The following is a 22146-nucleotide window of genomic DNA, read 5'->3' as shown; positions in this document are numbered from 1 at the left end:
TAACTATCTTTAGAATAAATACAGAAGTATGGGCTAGTCACTTGATGAGTTAAAAGAGACTCAATGATAAAGAAAAACTTTGTTTTTAATGGTTGGATGACAGTAGACTTTAAGGAAGGATTGCATTTGATGGGAGCCATCCTGTGACTAGAATTAGGACTTCTTTTTTTTTCTTTTCTTTTTTATTTATTTATTTATTAAAGATTTGTCTCCTCCCTGCTACCGCCTCCCATTTCCTTCCCCCTCTCCCAATCAAGTCCCCCTCCCTTGTCAGCCCTAAGAGCAATGAGGGTTCCTTGCCTTGTGGGTAGTTCAAGGACCACCCACCTCCAACCAGGTCTAGTAAGGTGAGCATCCAAACTGCCTAGGCTCCCACAAAGCCAGTGCGTGCAGTAGGATCAAAAACCCATTGCCATTGTTCTTGAGTTCTCAGTCCGCTATGTTCAGCGAGTCCGGTTTTATCCCATGCTTTTTCAAACCCAGGCTAGCTGGCCTTGGAGAGTTCCTGATAGAATTTCTTGAAAACCTTCACGTCATTTGAAGTCATCACCATTCAAGTCTCCTAATTGAAAGTTTTACAGTCATCAGGGAAGCAGACTATGATCACATTCAGAAAAGTCATTCTTCATGCCTGCAAGTTCCCTTTCTTTCCTTACAGGAGTCATAAACAAAAAAAGAAAAAAAGACTTTCTTTGCAGTATGATTTTTTTCTCAAGATTTTAAAGCCTGATGACAAATACAAAGTCTCTACCACATTGGTTAAAATTGTATGGTTTCTATTCAGCATGTGTTCTTTGATGGATGTGTACACTTCTATGATATGCAAAGGCTTTACTACATTGATTAAAGTAATAAGGTTCCTATCCATTATTTCTCTCAAATACATAAGGTTCTTTGATGTATTTGAGATTACATTGATGTGAAAAGTCTTTACCACATTCTTTACATTCCTAGAGTTTTTCCTGCAGTATGTGTACTTTTATGTATTTTCAGATTGCTGAGTTGTGAAAAGGCTTTACCACACTGATTACATTCATAGGGTTTCTCTCCTGTATGAAGTCTTTTATGTTTTTGTAGATTACTGAGTTGTGAAAAGGCTTTATCACATTGATTACATTCATATGGCTTCTCCCCAGTATGTGTTCTTTTATGTACTATTAGACTACTGAGATGTGAAAAGGCTTTACCACATTGATCACATTTATAGGGTTTCTCTCCTGTATGAAGTCTTTTATGTCTTTTTAGACTACTGATACATGAAAAGGCTTTACCACATTGATTACATTCATAGGGTTTCTCTCCAGTATGTGTTCTTTTGTGCTTTTGGAGATTAGAGTGCTTTGAAAAAGCTTTATCACATTGATTACATTCAAAGGGCTTTTTTCCGGTATGTGTTCTTTTGTGCTTTTGGAGATTAGAGTGATCTGAAAAAGCTTTATCACACTGATTACATTTAAAGGGCTTCTCTCCAGTATGTGTTCTTTTATGACTGTGAAGACGACCAAGACTCACAAAAGCTTTATCACATTGATTACATTGATAAGGTTTCTCTCCAGTATGTGTCCTTTGATGTACTCGAAGATTACTGTTCGCTAAAAAGGCTTTACCACATTGATTACATGTGTAGGGTTTCTCTCCAGTATGTGTTCTTTTATGCCTTTGAAGCTCACAATGACGCACAAAAGCTTTATCACATTGATTACATTGATAAGGTTTCTCTCCAGTATGTCTCCTTTCATGTTCTCGAAGACTACTGCTCACTGTAAAGGCTTTACCACATTCATTACATTCATAGGGTTTCTCTCCAGTATGTGTTCTTTTGTGAAGCTGGAGACTGCTGATATATAAAAAGGTTTTACCACATTGCTTACATTCAAAAAGCTTCTCTCCAGTATGTGTTCTTTTATGTCTGTGAAGCTCACCATGACTCGCAAAAGCTTTATCACATTGATTACATTGATGAGGCTTCTCTCCAGTATGTGTCCTTTGATGTATTCGAAGACTGTTGTTCAGTGTAAAGGCTTTACCACATTCATTACATTCATAGGATTTCTCTGCAGCTTGTGTTCTTTTAAATATTTGGACACAGCTGGTACCTGCAAAGGCTTCATCATATTGAATATCATCATATGGCTTCTCTGCAGAATGAATTTTTTCATGCCTTTGAAGATGACTATAACATGCAAAGGATTTAACATACTGAGTATATTCAGAGGGTTTCTCTCCATTATGGTTTCTTTCATATCTGCAAAGATAATTGGCACATGTAAAAGTTTTACCATGTATATTACACTGATGAATATTAATATCTGTAGGAATTAATTTTATAAATTTGTTTAATTGTAAAGAGGAATCAGATTTTAAGTTTTACATTCATGGTGCTCTCCTCCAGTATGGGATGTTTTGTGTCTATGAAGAACTTTTGACAGTAAGGGTCTTTTGTCAATTGACCCACATTTATAGTATCATTTTCTATGAGTTTTTTTACTTATTTAAAAGGAACTAGACTAACTCAGTGTTAAATAACCTTGAATTCCCTTTACATTTTTATGTTTTCCTGTAGTGCAATATCTACCACAAGAAAGTGTACTAGGACAAACAAAAGTAAGTACACAGTCCAACACCCATAGGCCTTATCTTCAGTGTGAGTTTGCTGCTGATGTCTTCCCAAGGAAGATTGAAAACCAGTTAAATATAATCTTATAGCACATTCAATAAATCTATGCACTGTTGAAATAATAAATATCTTTCCTATCTTCTCATTATTCTGAAAGAGATACAGTCCCTCTTTCCATTTTGGGAAGCTCACTTGTGACATATGACATTCTTATTAAAGGAAGAACAATTGCCCCTTGAATTCACACAGTTTGACTTTCTCTTCCTCACAGAAATGTGGTATAAGAATGAAAGTTTCTCCACAAGAGCCTTTGTTACTCTCATAAACCAACTCTTTCAATAAGTTTGGCAAAGTCACAAGTACATGAGTAACACTGGCTTTCCTACTGAGTATTTATTTTTTGGTCAGTTCTAAATATAGGCTTATTATCTAATCAATGTGTGTACGTGTGTTCCCTGTGCAATATCTGAGTGGTAGAAAACTAAATGGATTGGCAGCTCTACAGCATACTTCTCATGGGACTAGGACTCAAATGGTGGGATCAGGTAAGGAATCATTTGTTTCTCTTCTGTTTTTAGAGGAATGCCTTGGAAACACAGACCAGTTACCTCATATTGAGGCATATGATTTTATGAGAAATCAATAATCATCAACATACTTAAAGCTGTTCTCATTTATACTATTGTTTTTCTTTAAATCTTCCAAGACAAATTAAAATTTCTTCAGAGTCAAATATACACCAAGTTGCAAATAAAAATTACCTTCCATGTTTTCTAGCACTTTGACAATGCTTCTCAAAATTATCATCTTCCCAACTGTAGCCTAAAATATAGGAACAGAAAGTAGATAATATATTAAAGGATGTTGTACAAAATTGAATATCTTAAGTGAACTATGCCTTAGTTATTTGGCTCATTCTTACTCTTGCTCAAACACAAACATAGAAAAGTATCAATAAATAATACAGAGGTGTCCCCTTATTTTAAAACGTGAAGGAAAGTTCACAATCTTACCAATAGCCGTGAGGTTCCTGTATGTCTCTAGCATCACACCTTTGTAGAGACTCTTTTGGGAAGAATTCAGCAAAATCCACTCATCCTGAGTGAAGTCAATGTGCACATCTTCATAAGTCACTGAAGTCTAGAATAATCCAAACAACAGTAAAACAAAGTGTGATCCTGACATTGGATACTTCTTTTTAAATGATATATTTGTATAATGCTGCTGCTTCCCACACTTCTGCCATGACATTACAATTAATGTAATCACCAGTCACTTAAGAAGGAAACTGAAGAGGAGGTTCATATGAGCCATTCATTGGCCCTTTAAATGGGATACAGCCTTGAGAAAGAAATGCCAATAAAAAGATATACAGAGACAGACAAGAAATCAATACTACTGAGAAAAAAATTACAGAAATAATAAGAACAATGATTATCTCAAAAAGTGATGGGAAAATTGGGTATACTGACTTTTGCCTTTAATCCCAGCAATCACTATAAAAGCAGATGAATTAAATTGAGTTGGATGTCAGCCAAAGCCTACACAATGAGTTACAGGTAAGGCAGAGTTACAAATTAATAAAACCCAGTATCCATAGAAAAATCATTCAAATAAAAAGGTTAACAGAAATCAGAGGTTTGACTGAAGTTCTTACAGAAAGTTTTTATTCACTTTAGTTCTATATTCAATCTCCAGAACCTACAGTGGTCTAGTTTAAACTGTTTCATAATAAGATCTTAATAGAAGGGAGTGCATGTTTAACAGTTACAAATGGACCAAAGAAAACATCAGCCCTGCAAATGATGATCATAAATAACAAAAAGTAAGAGAGTTGGGTCAGCAATTAAGAGGGCTTGCTGTACCTGCAGATAAGTGGGTACATTTGCCAGTACTAAAAGGGGGCTTGTAATTATCCATTACTTCAACTTCTGGGGCCCCTTGTGACTAACATGAGGATCAGGCTTGCATGGGATACATACCCTTGTATATAGATACAACCTCATATTCATTGAAAGCATTCAAAACAAAAACAAATTAGAGGCAGGTAGAAAGTCACACCCCTGCAGTGCAATGATTCAGAAGGCAGAAGAATTAGTGTCATGGATACTACTCTCCTGGGAAAAAGAATGATACCTACTCCACCAAACTTCAAATTTCAAGATGTAGGTGAAGTTCAGCATAGAAACTTATCCTTGATATGTACAAAAACCTACATTCCAGGCTCATCAGACAATAAAACAACACACACACACACACACACACACGAAAAAAAAATACAAGTGTGCTGCTTAGCCATTAATCCCTCTGTGCAGAAGCCAGGATCATTTGTATTTGTGAGTTGAGGACAGCATGGTCTAAGGAGCTACATTCAGTACCCAGAGCTACAGAGAAAACATTGTCTTTCAAAAACAAAAGTAAGAAAAAAATTAAAATAGAAATCAGGATTGCAAAAGGCTTAAGAGTGAACAGAAATTGCTTCAACTGCATGTTTTGTCATTGAGTGACACCATCTATAATGGCGGTGAAGTCATAACAGCAGGACACACATAACCAGAAATGGGTTGTGGCTATAAACATGTAAATCCAATCCTCAATATAGATATTTCATCCAAACGATTTCTCCTACTCAATGTTCTACAAATACAACAAAGAAGAGCACCCTGGAAAGATAAGTGTTCAACCACTTCTTCTAATCTAGGACTTTTTCCTTTGATCAACTACATTCCAATCCTGATCCATAAATATTCACGGTCATCCCATGATAAAAAATGTATTTAGTCTAACTTCAATGATAGTCATAGACTGAAACACTTGTTTCAGTGTGAAGTCTCTTATAACAATCATGATATTGACTTGATTGGCCATAACCCAGCCCAATAAAGCCACACCTAATAGTGCCATTCCCTAGGAGATTATTGGATCTCACTACATTCAAACTATCAGAGTGGTTTATCTGAGTCTTAAGGTAGATAGATTCCCAATTATCTGAGGAACTGCTATATTGGTTTCCATAGTGGCTACACAGCTTTGCTCTCCCAGCAGCAATGGAGGAATGTTCTCCTTACTCAACATCCTTGCCAGCATGAGTTGTCCCTTGTGTTATTGAACCTAGCTATTCTGACCGGTATAAGGTGAATTTAAAAAGCTCTTTTGATTTACATTTTATTGACGGCTAAGTATATTGAACATTTAGCTAAGTGTTTCTAAGACAGTTTAGATTTATCTACTTATAATTTCTTATTTAAGGGGCTGGAGAGATGGCTCTGAGGTTAAGAGCAATGTCTGCTCTTCCAAAGGTCCTAAGTTCAATTTCCAGCAACCACATGGTGGCTCACAACCATCTATAATGAGATCTGTTGCCCTCTTTTGGCATGCAGGCATACACACAGAGAGAAAATTGTATACATAATAAATAAATATTTTTTAAAAAAGAATTTCTTTTTTAAATCTTTACCACAATATTATTCAATTATTTTATTTCCTGATGTGTTCCTTCTTGAGTTTTTTTGCTTCTGAGCAAGTAAACCCAAACTATACAGACAAACATGATGTGTACTCATTGTAAGTGGATTTTAGCTGTTGAGTAAAGACTAATCATAGTACAATCCACAGACCCAGATTGGGTAAGTGACAAAGATGGCTGTAGCAGAAGTTCATGGCTCCCAAACAAGAAGATCAAATAGACTAGATCTGTGGGTGTACTCAGAGCAAGAACAGGAAGGAACATGGAAGCAAATGGAGGGATGGAGCAGGAAAACACAGCAAGAAATTAATAGAATAAGAAAGCTTTCAAGGGTTGATGTTGAAACAGTGCAGTAACAACTTTCTGCAATCTTTGAGGTTAATTATAGTGAGGACTCTGTATAACTCAGAAATATGGGGCCTGTACTGGCCATCTTCTGTAATCATATATGGCTCCCAGTGGTGGGAATAGGAAACCAAGCCAGCTATAAAATATTCAGCACACACTTGTTGTGCCTGGGAGATACACCAGGAACATGGTGGCTCAAGATTTGTGCAGTGGCTAACCAATGACTGGTCCAACTTGAGGACCAGGGTTGCTAGGAAAAGTGCCTAGATATGCAGGATCCAGAAGTTGCATGGCTCAGAGAACTAGGGTAGAACCAAATACAAGTAACAATAAAGAAAAAAATCAATGTAATGATAACTAATTCCACGACAAATAGATCTCTAGGTCTCAAATCCTGTTTGCCTTTGTTGAGAGCAGCACACTTCTTTTTCCTGTGTTGGTTTCATTCCCCATTAGTAGCTCTCCTTGGCAGGTAACCTATGACCCTGGGATCTCTAACATCTTGGTTAATTAAAGAATTCCAACCTTCCAATATTAAGATCCGCTCAAGATCTTCTGTACTCTTCCATAGGCTATTATAAATCTTCTATTTTGGTTGAACTAGTATAACTCCAGCAATTTGGTCTCATGATAAAGTCAGTCCTTTATTAAGCTTTTTTTTGACCCTTATCTGCACTTCATTTTTTAGCTGCTGGCTTGTCATAACTCCCTTAAGAGAGGTCTTTCTGATTTAGCAGCTTGGGGGGCAGAGTTTCAAAACATGGCTTCCTGATTTGCCAGCACAAATGAGTCTGGCACTTTTGGGAGGTCTGGCTATGGAGCATTTAAATTTGATTTTTACTTGTGAGCAACAAGCAATTTCCATTGGAATAGATTCTTGTATATTGATATAAACTTAAATTAAATTTGAATATGTTCCTATTTTCATCTATAATATTTGTATATCTAAGCAAAATTATTTTGTCATATTGAATGTATGCATGCTTATACCTCTGCTAAAGACATTTTGTATATCGATACAACTTTAGGGTGTATTTATCATATTGCAATATACATTTCTACCTCTGATTAAGATACTTATAGTTGTTTACATTTTGAGGTCACTATCCTCATTTGTTGGACAGTTGTTTTAAGATTGTTTACTATTCTAATATGAAGTCTTAGGTTATATAGGTATTAAGAATTAAAGGTCAATAGTCTTCCATATTTGTCATACTTATAGTTAGACTAATCAGGTTGTTTAGATACATAGAGATTGTATTCTGCCTAGACAGGTAAGTAGTCTTCAACCACTTCAAAGAGCTGTAGAACATGGCATTTAAATAACTTATGGCTATGTTGACGTGAGAAATGATTTATCAAATCTATACCTGAGAGAATGTTGAGCATGGAAGTCACCCCTCTTGGATCTTCTTTTTTCTTGGCAAAACTGGCCTTTGGACAAGGAACTGCCCAGGCATGAACCATTCACAAAATGCATGATGTCCAGACAGGACAAGCAGGATAGAAGAAAAAAGACTCAACTCTTGCCAAGACAGGGTAAGATGGTTTTGAAAGATTTCCTGCCTCTGAAAATAGTCTGCCAGTTACTCTGGGCCTTAGCCAAATTTGGTTGCTCCAACGTTGCAAATAAGACTTTGGGTGATTGCCCAGGTAGCCAGTTGTCTCTGTCATTTGTTGCACATTTTAGAAGTTGCTTGATTGCATCTCCTGCTTATTGAAGAAATATTATTTCCTTTCTTCGGTCTTCAATGGGGTTGATGACTAGATAGCTATAGTTACTTTCCTCTCATGACTTGGCCAATTTATTTAAAATACAAGACTTAAACTTCTTAGGATAGGATAATTATTGAAACATTTATCATATGTTTCTTGCTTGATATCGTTTATGCTTGTTGTAATTCTAATTTTTATACTTGATATTTGTTCTATTGTATATAATTTTGTATTAGGCGTAGAACTCTCTTATTTAAATAAAAGGGGGAAGTGCTGTAGGAAATCCTACAGCCAGTAGCCTTTATGTGGCCCACTCAATTGTTCATGGCCTCTTATACTATAAGTGCTGATGTTAAGCATGCACTCCCTCTCACTTCTGGCTGCAGATTTGTTTGCTGTTCCCTGTTCGAGCAGAGGACTGTGATCTAAATAAATAACCCTGTATTATCCTCAATTCTGAGCTAGTGTAGGATTTCTTTTTAGCATCCAATTTCAAATTTCCAACTATATACTGTGGGGGCAAGCCTGATTGAAAAAATGCCTTGCTCTAAAGATAAACAAATAAATAGTGCTTGGAAAAATAAAGAATGAAATCTGTAATAACCAAGTAACAGTGGAGAACAGAACCAAATAAAAAATAGTGTCAGAATGCATTTAAAGAAATGAAATTTGAAAAAGGATACAAATAATGCACTTTTTAAAACAAATAAAAACAATTTGTTTTAAAAGCAATAAGATATACCTCAGGTATTTTGACTTTGAAAAAGATTAGATCATTTCATTGTAGATTGAATGTCACTAATAATAGACTGATTGGTATTCCTCAAATGCACATGTTGGCTGCTGAGATGTGTAGCCTGATACACTTACTTACTGTCAATGGCCTGTTTCTCAATCCTCACAGCTGACTTTACTGAGTCAAGCAGGATTCAACACATCTGCACAGGACAGTTACCTAACTGGAAACTCAATATTCACTGGCTCAAGCTAATCTTCCCAAATTATAAACTCACAAATCGTGTCTGTCTTCATTCACATGCCATTAATGAATACATCCTGGCCTGTTTAGTTGCTGAGGAATCCCATCTGGACGGGTGAGTGTGTGCTACCCAGGGGCGGACTGTCCCGGAAGAAAGCACAAACCGCCCTCCCCCAGCTCCTTCTGCAGGGCTGTCTTTCTTTCGCACGACCCAGCCCCCCAGCACCCCTCCCCAACCCTGCCCTGCTGTATGCTAGGACCAGTGCTCAAGAATAGTTTTAAGCTCCTACACTAAGGCTACCCACCCAGAGTGGTGAGTGCCTGCCTAGTGGGCAGGCTTCAGGTTTCCCTGTTAGGGAGCCTGGGCACCTTCACCTCCTGCGCCAGGCCTTCCTGTGCTCTTCTGGATATCGCCCTCCCCCCCTTGCTCCATTCATCCTTTTGGCACTGGAGCATTGGGCTACCAGCAGCCCTGTTTAGTTGCTGAGGAATCCCATCTGGACGGGAACGGTCCATGCTTCTACACTGAAGAGATACACCCAGAGAGTCAATCACAGCAAAGACTGGACCAAGACACCAGGCATCGCCTGGCTCCATTTGAAGGAAGAGATGGGAAGGCACCAATGCAAGAATTCCTCCAACAACCTGAAAGGCAACATGACACCACCAGAATCCAGGGATCCCGAAATAAAAAGAATTGTACACCCTACTCCAGAAGAAATAGAAGATATCGACTCAAAGGTGAACTATATGAAAATAATAGAGGACCTTAAACAGGAGGTGAAAAACTGCCATAAACAATTAGAGATTACAAACAAAAAGGTAGAGGAAATGAATAAATCGCTCAAAGACACGCAAGAAAACCAAGAGAAACAAGAAAAAGCAATCAAACAGGTTAGGGAAGCGGTTCAAGACTTGAAGAATGAAATGGAAGCAATGAAGAAAGCACAAACCGAGGGAAGAATGGAGATGGAAAATCTGGGTAAACGAAGAGTAACTACAGAGACAAGTACTAACAACAGATTACAAGAGATAGAAGAAAGAATGTCAGACACTGAAAATACCATAGAGAAAATAAACACACTGATCAAAGAAAACAGCAAAACCAACAAATTCTCATCACAAAACATGCAGGAAATATGGGACACAATAAAAAGACCAAACCTAAGAATAATTGGAGTAGAAGAAGGAGAAGAAGGGCAGCTCAACGGTCCAGAAAATATACTTCATAAAATTATAGAAGAAAACTTTCCCAACCTGAAGAAAGATATACCTATGAAGGTTCAAGAAGCATACAGAACACCAAATAGGCTGGATCAAAAAAAAAATACCCTCGGCATATAATAATCAAAACACAAAATATACAGAATAAAGAAAGAATATTAAGAGCCGCAAAGGAAAAAGGCCAAGTTACTTATAAAGGTAAACCTATCAGATTTACACCTGACTTCTCTATGGAAACCATGAAAGTCAGAAGGTCCTGGATAGATGTACTGCAAAAACTAAGAGATCATGGATGCAAGCCCAGACTACTATATCCAGCCAAGCTTTCGTTCACTATAAATGGAGAAAACAAAATTTTCCAGGATAAAAACAAATTTAAACAATATGTAGCCACAAATCCAGCCTTACAGAAAATAATAGAAGGAAAATCACTAACCAAGGAGTCCAACAATGACCACAATAACTCAGTCATCTAGAGACCCTTCACCAGCGCAACTCAAAGAAGAGAAACACACAAACCCTACTACTAAAAAAGTGACCGGAGTTAACAACCACTGGTCATTAATATCACTTAATGTTAATGGGCTCAACTCACCTATAAAAAGGCACAGGCTAAGAGATTGGATACGAAAACAGGATCCAACATTCTGCTCTTTACAAGAAACACACCTCAAGCACAAAGACAGGCACCTACTCAGAGTAAAGGGCTGGGAAAAGGCTTATCAAGCAAATGGACCTAAGAAACAATCAGGTGTGGCCATACTAATTTCTAACAAAGTTGACTTCAAACTTAAATCAATCAGAAGAGATGGAGAGGGACATTTTATACTCAGGAACAATTCATCAGGATGAAGTCTCAATCCTGAATATCTACGCCCCTAATATAAAAGCGCCCACGTACGTAAAAGAAACATTACTAAAACTCAAGGCAGACATCAAACCACATACACTAATAGTAGGAGACTTCAACACACCTCTCTCACCAAGGGACAGGTCAATCAGACAGAAACCTAACAGAGAAATTAGAGAATTAATGGAGGTAATGAAGCAAATGAACTTAACAGATATCTATAGATTAATCCACCCAAATAGGAGAGAATATACCTTCTTCTCTGCAGCTCATGGAACCTTCTCGAAAATTGACCACATAGTCGGTAGCAAAGCTAACTTACACAGTTACAAAAAAATATTAGTAACCACTTGTGTCTTATCAGATCACCATGGATTAAAGTTAGAATTCAACAACAATGCTACCCCCAGAAAGCCTACAAACTCATGGAAACTGAACAGTCAACTACTGAACCATACCTGGATTAAGGAAGAAATAAAGAAAGAAATTAAAGTCTTCCTTGAATTCAATGAAAATAAAGAAACAACATACTCGAACTTATGGGACACTATGAAAGCAGTGCTAAGAGGAAAGTTCATAGCACTAAGTGCCCACTTAAAGAAAACAGAGAAAGCACATATTGGAGACTTAACAGCCCACCTGAAAGCTCTAGAAAAAAAGAAGCAGACTCACCTAGGAGGAGTAGAAGACTGGAAATAATCAAACTGAGGGCTGAAATCAACAAAATAGAAACACAGAAAGCAATCCAAAGAATCAATGAAACAAAAAGCTGGTTCCTGGAGAAAATCAACAAGGTTGATAAACCCCTATCCAAACTAATCAAACGGCAGAGAGAGAATACGCAAATTAATAAGATCAGAAATGAAAAGGGGGATATAACCACAGACACAGAGGAAATTCAGAGAATCATTAGATCTTATTACAAAAGCCTGTATAACACAAAACTGGAAAATGTAAAAGAAATGGACACTTTTTTAGATAAATACCATATACCAAAGTTACACCAGGACCAGGTGAACAATCTAAACAGACCTGTTGGTTGCGAAGAATTAGAAGCTGTTATCAAAAACCTCCCTACCAAAAAAAGCCCAGGACCAGATGGTTTCAATGCGGAATTCTACCAGAACTTCAAAGAAGAGCTAATACCTATACTCCTTAATGTATTCCACAATATAGAAATAGAAGGGTCATTACCTAATTCCTTTTATGAAGCTACAGTTACTCTGATACCAAAACCACACAAAGACTCAACCAGGAAAGAGAATTACAGGCCAATCTCACTCATGAACATTGACGCAAAAATCCTCAACAAAATACTGGCAAACTGAATCCAAGAACACATCCAAAAAATTATCCATTATGATCAAGTAGGCTTCATCCCAGAGATGCAGGGCTGGTTCAACATACGAAAATCTATCAATGTAATCCATCATATAAATAAACTGAAAGAAAAAAACCATATGATCATTTCATTAGATGCAGAAAAAGCATTCGACAAAATTCAACATCCATTTATGTTAAAAGTCTTAGAGAGATTAGGGATACAAGGGTCATACCTTAATATAATAAAAGCTATATACAGCAAACCGACAGCTAACATCAAATTAAACGGAGAGAAACTCAAAGCCATCCTGCTTAACTCAGGAACATGACAAGGCTGTACACTCTCGCCATACCTCTTCAATATAGTGTTTGAAGTTCTAGCAATAGCAATAAGACAACATAAGGGGATCAAGGGGATGTTCACCTTCCTAGATATGGACGGAGGGGGGAGGACCTAGGACTTACCACAGGGCAGAAAACCCTGACTGCTCTTTGGACTGGAGAGGGAGGGGGAAAGGAGTGGGGGGAGGAGGAGAAGGGTGGGAGAAGGGGGAGAAGGGTGGGAGGAGGGGGAGGGAAATGGGAGGCTGGGAGGAGGTGGAAACTTTTTTTTTCTCCGTTTCTCAATAAAAAAAAAAGAAAAATAAATGAATACATCCTGGCATGTTAAAAAAAATCACTAAATATGTCTGTATTAGTTTTCATTTTTATTGATGTGAAGAGACAACATGACCACGATAACCTGTATAAAGAAAATATTTAATAAATTTTGCTCATTTCGAGTTCAGAGTTCAGTGAATTTTCATCATGGTGGGGGCATGATGATGAGGTGTTGGTTACAACGTGGAATGCAGACCACAGGAAGTTGACTGACATGCTTGGCAGTATCCAGAAAATATTAAGTTTCCAAACCCATCCACATTGACACATTTGTTTCAACAAGACCATACCCAATTAAAAAAACCCACACCTCCTAATAGTACCACAACCCTATGAGAATATAGGGGCCAATTACATTCAATGCCACAACCAGGTTCTTTGTCATACTGCTGACTCCAGCAGCTGATTTCCTATCATTTCCCCCTGCAGTTTACTCAATAAACTATTCTTTCTACTCTGGTCTGAAGGCAGAAACCATGTTCTACATGCAAATCCTTCTCCTGCGACTGTAATGGATAGTCGACTACATGACTCACGTGGGTAATTTTAAAAGTCTGAGGTTAGCCGGGCGGTGGTGGCGCATGCTGGGATTTAATCGGGAGGCAGAGGCAGGCGGATCTCTATGAGTTTGAGACCAGCCTGTCGAGAGAGCTAGTTCCAGGATAGGCTCTAAAGCCATAGAGAATCCCTGTCTCGAAAAAAACAAAAACAAAACAAAACAAAACAAAAAAGTCTGAGGTTGCAGTCATTTAATTTAAGAATTTTGGAGATGTAATCAAAAGGATAGCAAGGACATTGACCAGAAAGCAACACACTGGCATAAAGGTCACCTATGTCAATATAGGAGAGCTTGTCTCAGAAATATTTTTCTAAAAGGCTAGAAGTGCAGCTGTTCTAGAATAGTCTTTCCAGGGAGAAATCATTCCATTCACTTGAGAGATTAATAAAGAAAAAGCTTTGCAATGATAGCATGCACCCATCTCTAGTAAATGCTCAAAGAGGAGACGAGAACAAACACTGCATTCCACATGTGCCGCCATTCTTAACTTTCTCTTAGGTTCAGACTCTTGCTTACACTCAGAAGAATTTAAATAGTGACAGGAAACTGTCTAGCCAGTCAGGCAAATGAGAGACTCAAGGTTAGTAGTGGAGTGGGAACAAATGCAAGAATGCCATTTACAGCCGGGCAGGGATGGCGCACGCCTTTAATCCCAGCCCTCGGGAGGCAGAGACAGGCGGATCTCTGTGACTTAAGCAAAGATATTACCATAATTATTATTACATAAGTATACCAGAGACCTGAAAGAGCAGGTCATACTTTAATGATAGGGTCTGAGGTGGAGGTGCCAGAAGGTGAGAAAAATAGAAAAAGTAGAAGAAAGAAAAGATAAAAGCTGAGGCAGAGGAGTCTTGCATATGATGTGTCTTATTCCAAGTAAGCTTCTTAAAAGTAATAGCTTCTTGTATACTACTTCCAGAGGAAAATGGAAGCCAGCAGAAATTACCATACAATGGGACAAACTCAGGAGACAGTTAATCAAATACCACAGCACAAAGGGATCACAGGATATCTCTAGAATATTGTGGACTAAGCACTCAGTGGCCTTGGGACTGATAACTGTAGCCCTGCTTGATGTGAAGAGTACTGTTCTCAGGATCTGAAGACCCTGCTCACAAGGACACAGGCTCCAGACCATACCACCTCTCCCTAGCACATTCTTGCTTCCAATATAGGAGCTCTGTCTTATTCTGCATAGCTCAGGAACTTCGGAGAAACTACTAACGCCTAGACACTAGGCTGTTCCTGGCTCTGCCAAAAAGTCCCTGGGTTTGAGAAGCGGTTGTGTTCCATCTCCATGAGGGAGAACTTAAATGAAAAGTGTTGCTTGATCAGCCCAGTCCTCTGTACAAGTGTTTTCCTTTTCAAACAGCTGAAATCATGTGCATTGGGCAGAACATTAATTTTCCCTAAAAGAAAACTGGGTATTTATGGCAAACCAGGCCCACGAGTTAATTGTGACCCTCTAATGTCCCCTTGAACAGCTTGTGAGAGGCATGTTGTTTGATATGGGAATAGGCCACGTGGCTGTAAATCAGAGTGTCTACTGCGTCCTGGATTACAGCCAAATGTTTGGACAATCCTGGAGAACAAATACTTCTCCTAGCATCCTAATCTCTAACAGGCCTAGGTAGCATACGACTTATCTTTGGGTAATTTAGAGGCAGCTCTCACTCAGCTAAATATCTCCTAAGCATTGGTGAAGCCTTTATATCAAATTTCTACTCTTCTGCATTAAGGTTAGTAGTGGAGTGGGAACAAACACAAGAATGCCATTTACAGCCGAGCAGTGGTGGTACACGCCTTTAATCCCAGCACTCGGGAGGCAGAGAAAGGTGAATCTCTGTGAGTTCGAGGCCAGCCTGGTCTACAAGAGCTAGTTCCAGGACAGGAACCAAAAAGCTACGGAGAAACCCTGTCTCGAAAAAAAAAAATGCCATTTACAAACTCCACAAAATTAACTCCAAATGGATCTTACTACTAAGTGTTAAACACAAAACGCCGAACTTCTGGGAGAACCTAGAAAAACTCTCCAACACCTTGGCTTCCATATGCATCAAAATCACGTTGATATTGACTACAAAGAAGTTTCTACACACAACTCCCTCGTCGAAATGTTTTTACAGATACAGCCCACAGAGGAATTTTTTCACGACCAGAAACTGTGCCTGGGGAGTTGCGAGTACCACATGGGACCTAAGAGAACCCTGACTGTGGCCTTAAGCTCCCACCCAAGCTCCGCAAAAACCTGCAACACAGTCCCACATAGCTCACCTTCCTCTCCTCTCCATATCGGAACAGCAGCCCCTTACTCACCACGTCGTGGCTTCCGTGTTCACCCATGGTCTCCTCACAGTTCCCAGCTGTTGCACTCACAAAACAGTGCGCAATCCACTGAGGCGTGGTCCGCTTTAAAATCAAACCTGTAATACGGCGCCAGGACGTCCCACCTGACTTTTGACTGACAGGTCAGTTTGGAGGCTGTGATTGGCTAGTGAGACTTGAGTGACAAGAACAAATATCTCAGCGTCACTGTGTTCTTAAAGGCACAGCGCAGCAGTCCTTGGTTCTGGCCTCCATGCTAAAACCAGAATTTATGGATAGGCACATGGACTTCTTCCTCTTGGACACAATGTGCCCGGCTTGCACAGCCCATTACACACTATGGAGTGGAGTGATTCTCCTGTTCAACAGATGGAAGGATGCCCTGAATATTACAAAATTACACATTTAGAATACAAAAGTTGAAGTTTGTTCCGTGGCTTCAGGCTGACATCAGAACTAAGGATAATTTTTATCTGGTTGTCACAGATCCTTCTGACAACCATGAGAGCAATTCAGGAACTACATCAACAACAACATACTATATTTTTCTCCTGAAAGAAAACTAGTTGAAGGCCGGGCGGTGGTGGCGCACGCCTTTAATCCCAGCACTCGGGAGGCAGAGGCAGGCGGATCTCTGTGAGTTCGAGACCAGCCTGGTCTACAAGAGCTAGTTCCAGGACAGGCTCCAAAACCACAGAGAAACCCTTTCTCAAAAAAAACCAAAAAAAAAAAAAAAAAAAACCTAGTTGATACATCCAGGATTTTAATTCCTGAATTTGAGGTCCAAATCTTGAGAAAAGAATAATAATAAGTGTTGTCTCATGGCAGTTGAACACCTGGAGAGAACAGGGCTAGAAGAATGCCTTAATGGGCAGTATCATGAGTCAGCACATCTTCCTCAGTGAGCAGGTGAAAAAAATCCTTGCATTATTCAGGGTTCTTTACTTGAACAGGACTGGTAGAATGAAATTCTTCATATATGTAGAAGGTGGATTTATCAGAATGTCTCACGGGTTGTGGTCCAGCTATTCCAACAATGGCTACCTACTAATTGAAAGCTGAATGAAAATCCATGAACTAGATGACTCAGCAGATTTGCAGTATACATGAGAATTCCAACGATGAAGGCTCTAAATCTATTAAAAGAATAAACTTCCTAGCCAGATATGGAACCAGCAGGTAGAGGAAGAGAGAGAGAGAAAGAGAGAGAGGGAGAGAGAGAGAGAGAGAGAGAGAGAGAGAGAGGCTGAATTATGGCAGACAAATAGAGACAGTGCTTTTTTCCTTCAATATCCCTATTAAGTAAACTGCCACCAGAAGGGGGGATCCAGATAATAAGTGTATATTTTTGTTTGATTGATTTTCTTGATTTTTTTGAGACATTGTTTATCTCTGTTGGCCTGGATCACATTCTCTAGACCAGGTTGGTCACAAACTCAGAAAATCCAACGACTTCATTTTCCCAAGTGCTGGGATTAAAGATCCTCACCACCAAGAATTGGTGAAGGTGGATGCTTTCACCTCAAAAGATTCTGATTAAAGGTGAGTTTTCCCATTTCAAAACCTTAAATAAGAAAAACCCCTATAGGTGTGCCCAACTTTTTGAGTTTTAATTAATTCCAGAGGTAGACAGATTGACTACCTAGAACAGATTTCACAGCAGCCAAAACTGAAGAAATGAGACAGCTTACTTACCTCAGGTGACAAGGAGAACATGGGTATTACTTCCAAAGCAAAGCTGTTCCTAAAGAAGGAAAGCATGGAGGAGATTTTACTTATAGAATCTGGACATGTTCCTGTGGAATTCTGCCTAATTCCTAAGCATAGTCAGTCAACAAATCCACTTCTAAATATGATCAACATGATCACAATGTAAAAAGAGAGATATTTAGGGGCATTCTTATCTAAAACTCATGCAGGAACCTTTGTAAATTTTTAAAAAATGAAAAGAAATTTCCTGGCAAGTTTATCTTACACTAAAACTTCTTAGTTGAGCATCAAATAAAAGAGACTGTGAAGCAGAATGCTTGGAGCCTTTTTGTTATTTTTGTTAACATAATTGTGATGTTAGATCTAAAAGTTAAATGTGGCAATAACACAATTCTCCATATCCAAATGACAGAGAACACAAACACAGATAACATCAAGGAAGAGTCACCTATCAGTAATCTGTTATTAGAGGAACGGCTCTAGTTATCGTCTTTAACCTGAGCACCAGCTGCTTTAGTCTCTGTGCAGGCTGGCTCAGAAGAAGGCCACAGCTGCTTCCATGGAAGACCAGAATTAGTTTATTTAACTAACCCTGCCTGTTTCTTGTCTCAGGGTTGTGGCATTACTCTAGAGAATTTGACTCTTTACTTTTTCTAAACTATAAATTATAGTTATATATGTATTGTTTTCATGTGTATGTGCACAGTAATTACAGAGCCCATAAGAAGGGACAATAATCCAGAGACTACAGTTATGCCAAGTCTTACCTACCATGTGCTATTATGCTCTCTTTGAATTATTTGAATGCTCAGAAAAGAGCAACAGCTGCTAAAAGATATTTGTTTATAAATGCTGCTGAACTAATCCAACATAGATATTTTGAAAATTCCTTGACTTTGAAATTTGGATCTAAGGACATGATGCTTTGGAAAGGAGTTTCTTATTTTGTTTTCACAGAGGGTGAGAGTCTGTGGATTGCTTCTATCCCAATATGGTATAATGGACCACACCTCCTGAAGGGTTGCTGTGAACACCTTCAGAAAATTGATTCACTCAACTGCCAACTGAGATGAAACTAGCACACAAGTAATACCATGAAAGACCTAATTAACGATGCCCCCATTCAGCAGGAAGCAGTTTGGAGAGAAAAGACTGCGCCCATGTTCCCAAATATTGTTTATAAATGTTCTTTTACATTTAAAGGGGGATATGATATAGATATGAAAAATTTGCATTGGTATGGATTTTAAGGTCAATTTTGTTATATATATATATATATATATATATATATATATATATATGTATGTATGTATTTCTGCTCTTGATTAAGGTATTGTGATTGTGTAGTTTATGTAAAAATGTAAAGTATATAGGTTGTTAATAGATAATCATAATAGTCAAGTTTGTAGTCATGTTAGTTAAGATTTTCTAGATGTACATAAATATATTTTAGATAGGCATTCTTTATATCTTTCAAAGATTATAGAATATGGCATTTTAAATGTTTTAATAACTTAGGACTTTTCATGACAATGAGACACTCTCTTCCTGGCAGCACCAATCTACTTCAAGAAGAAGATGGGCATCAAAGAGGATCCTTATGGAGTTTGATAGCCATTTGGGCAAGAAATTGTTCTTGCCTGGACTATTGCATAAACTGGACACAGAGAACCTGCAGAGAGAGGACTACTGAACTTGCCTAAAGGTGAGATGATCTTTCAGGGTTCCTGATTCATGAAAAAGTCTGCGGGACGTTCTGCAGGACACAACAGATAGTGACTGAACTGACTTTGAAATTTCCTGCTTCATGGAAATGTCTATGGATACTATGGGCCTGTCAGCCAAAGATGGATGCCCTAATGGTACTGAGAAACTTTGGGTGACTGTCCAGGCAGCAAGATGTCTCTGTCATTTCTAGCATTTGAAAGTTGCTTATTTCTTGTTTGCTTAGGTAATATTGTATCTTTCTGAAGTCTTTGATGGAGTTGAAGAATAGTTAGTTATAGTTATAGTTTTCCTTAGTTATGATAAAGATTATTGTAAGTTTTACTTGATAACTGTTTTGTTATATGTAATTTTGCTATGTTAAAGTTAAAGCCTTTCCTTTTTGTTTAAACAGAAAAAGGGGAAATGATGGAGGAAGGTCATTGGTTAAGTAATAAAGAAACTGCTTGCCCTCATAGGTTAAAACATAGGTGGGTGGAGTAAACAGAACAGAATGCTGGGAGGAAGAGGAAGTGAGCTCAGAGAGGCCATGCTCCCCTCTCCCGGGCAGACGCATGTGATGAAGCCGCCAGGTCAGACATGCTGAATCTTTCCTGGTAAGACCGGTGCTACACAGTTTATTAGAAATGGGTTGATCGGGATATCAGAATTAGCCAGTAAGGGCTAGAGCTAATGGGCCAAGCACTGTTTAAATGAATACAGTTTCCATGTAATTATTTCAGGTAAAGCTAGCCGTGTGGGCGGCCGGGTGCCAGGAACGCAACCCCACCGCTCATATTACAACAGTAGTTTTATGGCTTACGGGCTGACAATACTGTATTTGATAAACAATTAGGAATTCTTTTCCCTACTGGTGGCTGATAGAGGTAGGTAATTGGTTAATTAATAAAGAAACTGCTTGGCCCTGATAGGTTAGAACATAGGTGGGTGGAGTAAACAGAACAGAATGCTGGGAGGAAGAGGAAATGAGGTAAGATGCCTCAGACAGACAACAAAGCTCTGCTCTCTGAGGCAGATGCAATGAAGCTCCAACCCAGGATGGACGTAGACTAGAATCTTCCTGGTAAGCACACCTCGTGGTGCTACACACATTAATAGAAATGGGCCAAGCAGTGTTTAAAAGAATACAGTTTTCGTGTAATTATTTCTGGGCATAAGCTAGCCAGGCGGCCGGGAGCCGGGTGGCAGGAACGCAGCCCACAGCTCCCGGTACAGGTGACTTATTTACATGGATGGCTGTTAAGCTGTTTTAAATCAGTATCAGGGATCTGACTGTGATTAGGTTGTCTTGGACAGGAAACAATGAAGAAGAGAAAACTTCGGGTAAAAAATACGTTAGTAGTTAAGTGGACTGAAGATTCTTCCAGAGTAACCAGGTGTCATTTCCAGTACATATTGAAGCTCAGTACTTTCTGTATCTCCAGTATCAGGTGTTCTAACACCGTCTCCTGGCCTCTTAGACACCATACATGAATGGGACAAAAAGACATGCATACTGGAAAAACTCCAATACATATGAAATAATGATTACAATTAGTTTGTAAAAGTAACCACAACAAATACATAAGACAAATGATATATACCATAAAAACTATGTCTCCAGGATTCTTTAAGTACCAGTACTCCAGACAGAGTGAAAAGAATATCATTGTGAGTTTCAAAATATGTGCTACATAGTCTACATAGGCATAAACACACACACAGAGAAAAAGCACAAAACTGAATAAAATTTCAGAACAGCAGAATTAGAATATTGGGGCAATATAATACTTTTTAAAATCATTTCATGTGTGAGATGGGGAACAATTAATGTTAGGCTGATGTAGGAGATTTGAGATATTAAAAGGTGGGCAGCATTGGAAAGTGAGTGAGACATCTTCCACTAGTGCCACCTGTAGGGAAAGAACTTGGGAAGGGGATAAGGTTTATAAGTCTTTGTAAATTAACAGATGGGATGGATTGTGGTGGGAGAAGGCAGTGGTTGGTGACCCAAAAGTCAGTTTCTTTGACTCATGAATAAGAAGCTAAGTGGCCACTAAAGCACACATAGAGGGTGCCCAGCCCTGTGTAATGAGATCCAGCCTCTTTGACAGGTACACTACAGGTGAAAAGGAAGGTCCCAACTGAAGTCCTAGGACACCAAGGACATATCCCTCCTTCTCTGGTACATAGAGGGAGAAAAGACAAGTTAAATCTGAGAGATGAAGAGCTGGGGCCTGGATAAGAGCTTGGCGGAGTCTCTGAAAGGTTTATTAATAGGATTGAGAAGGAGCTCATGCAGAGATTCAAGAGCTGCCTCATATAAGGGGTAGGCAAGGAGAGAAAAAGAGGGGATCCAGGAATGCAGAAAGCCAGCTATTTCTAGGAACGATAAACCTCTTCTTTTGTGTAAGGAACTTCAAGGGACTGAATTAGCTTTTTTCTGTCTAGGGTAATAGCTTTTTAGGTTGGGATAATAGTTAATCCCGAGTAAATGACATGAGCGATAGACAGTTGGTCCTTAGAGGGTGAGATTCTATAGCCCCTTTGGACATGAAATTGAAAAGAGCAGCGGTATCACTTTTGCTGATCTCCAAATATGGACTACAAAGTAAAATTTCGTATACCGTTTGAGTTTAGACTTAGGGAGAGACAGTGAGAGACG

At 38.7% G+C, this 22146-nt stretch overlaps 1 protein-coding gene across 1 annotated transcript; it reads right to left on the bottom strand.

Annotated features, from left to right (window-relative positions):
• Positions 1 to 942: 942 nt before the first annotated feature.
• On the bottom strand, positions 943 to 16085 carry LOC121464645 (zinc finger protein 431-like). Its single transcript, XM_041677678.1, has 5 exons — positions 16017 to 16085; positions 3631 to 3757; positions 3379 to 3439; positions 2101 to 2173; positions 943 to 2049 (listed from the first exon to the last, which is right to left on the bottom strand). Exons 1-5 carry the CDS (start codon positions 16083 to 16085, stop codon positions 943 to 945), a joined length of 1437 nt encoding a protein of 478 aa, XP_041533612.1.
• Between the last annotated feature and the right edge of the window lie 6061 nt (positions 16086 to 22146).

This window comes from Microtus oregoni, unplaced genomic scaffold, assembly GCF_018167655.1.
Source record: "Microtus oregoni isolate MIOR12 unplaced genomic scaffold, Mior012 000029F_ref0000214, whole genome shotgun sequence".
NCBI lineage: Eukaryota > Metazoa > Chordata > Mammalia > Rodentia > Cricetidae > Microtus > Microtus oregoni.
This window is presented reverse-complemented; position numbering and strand designations above follow the sequence as displayed.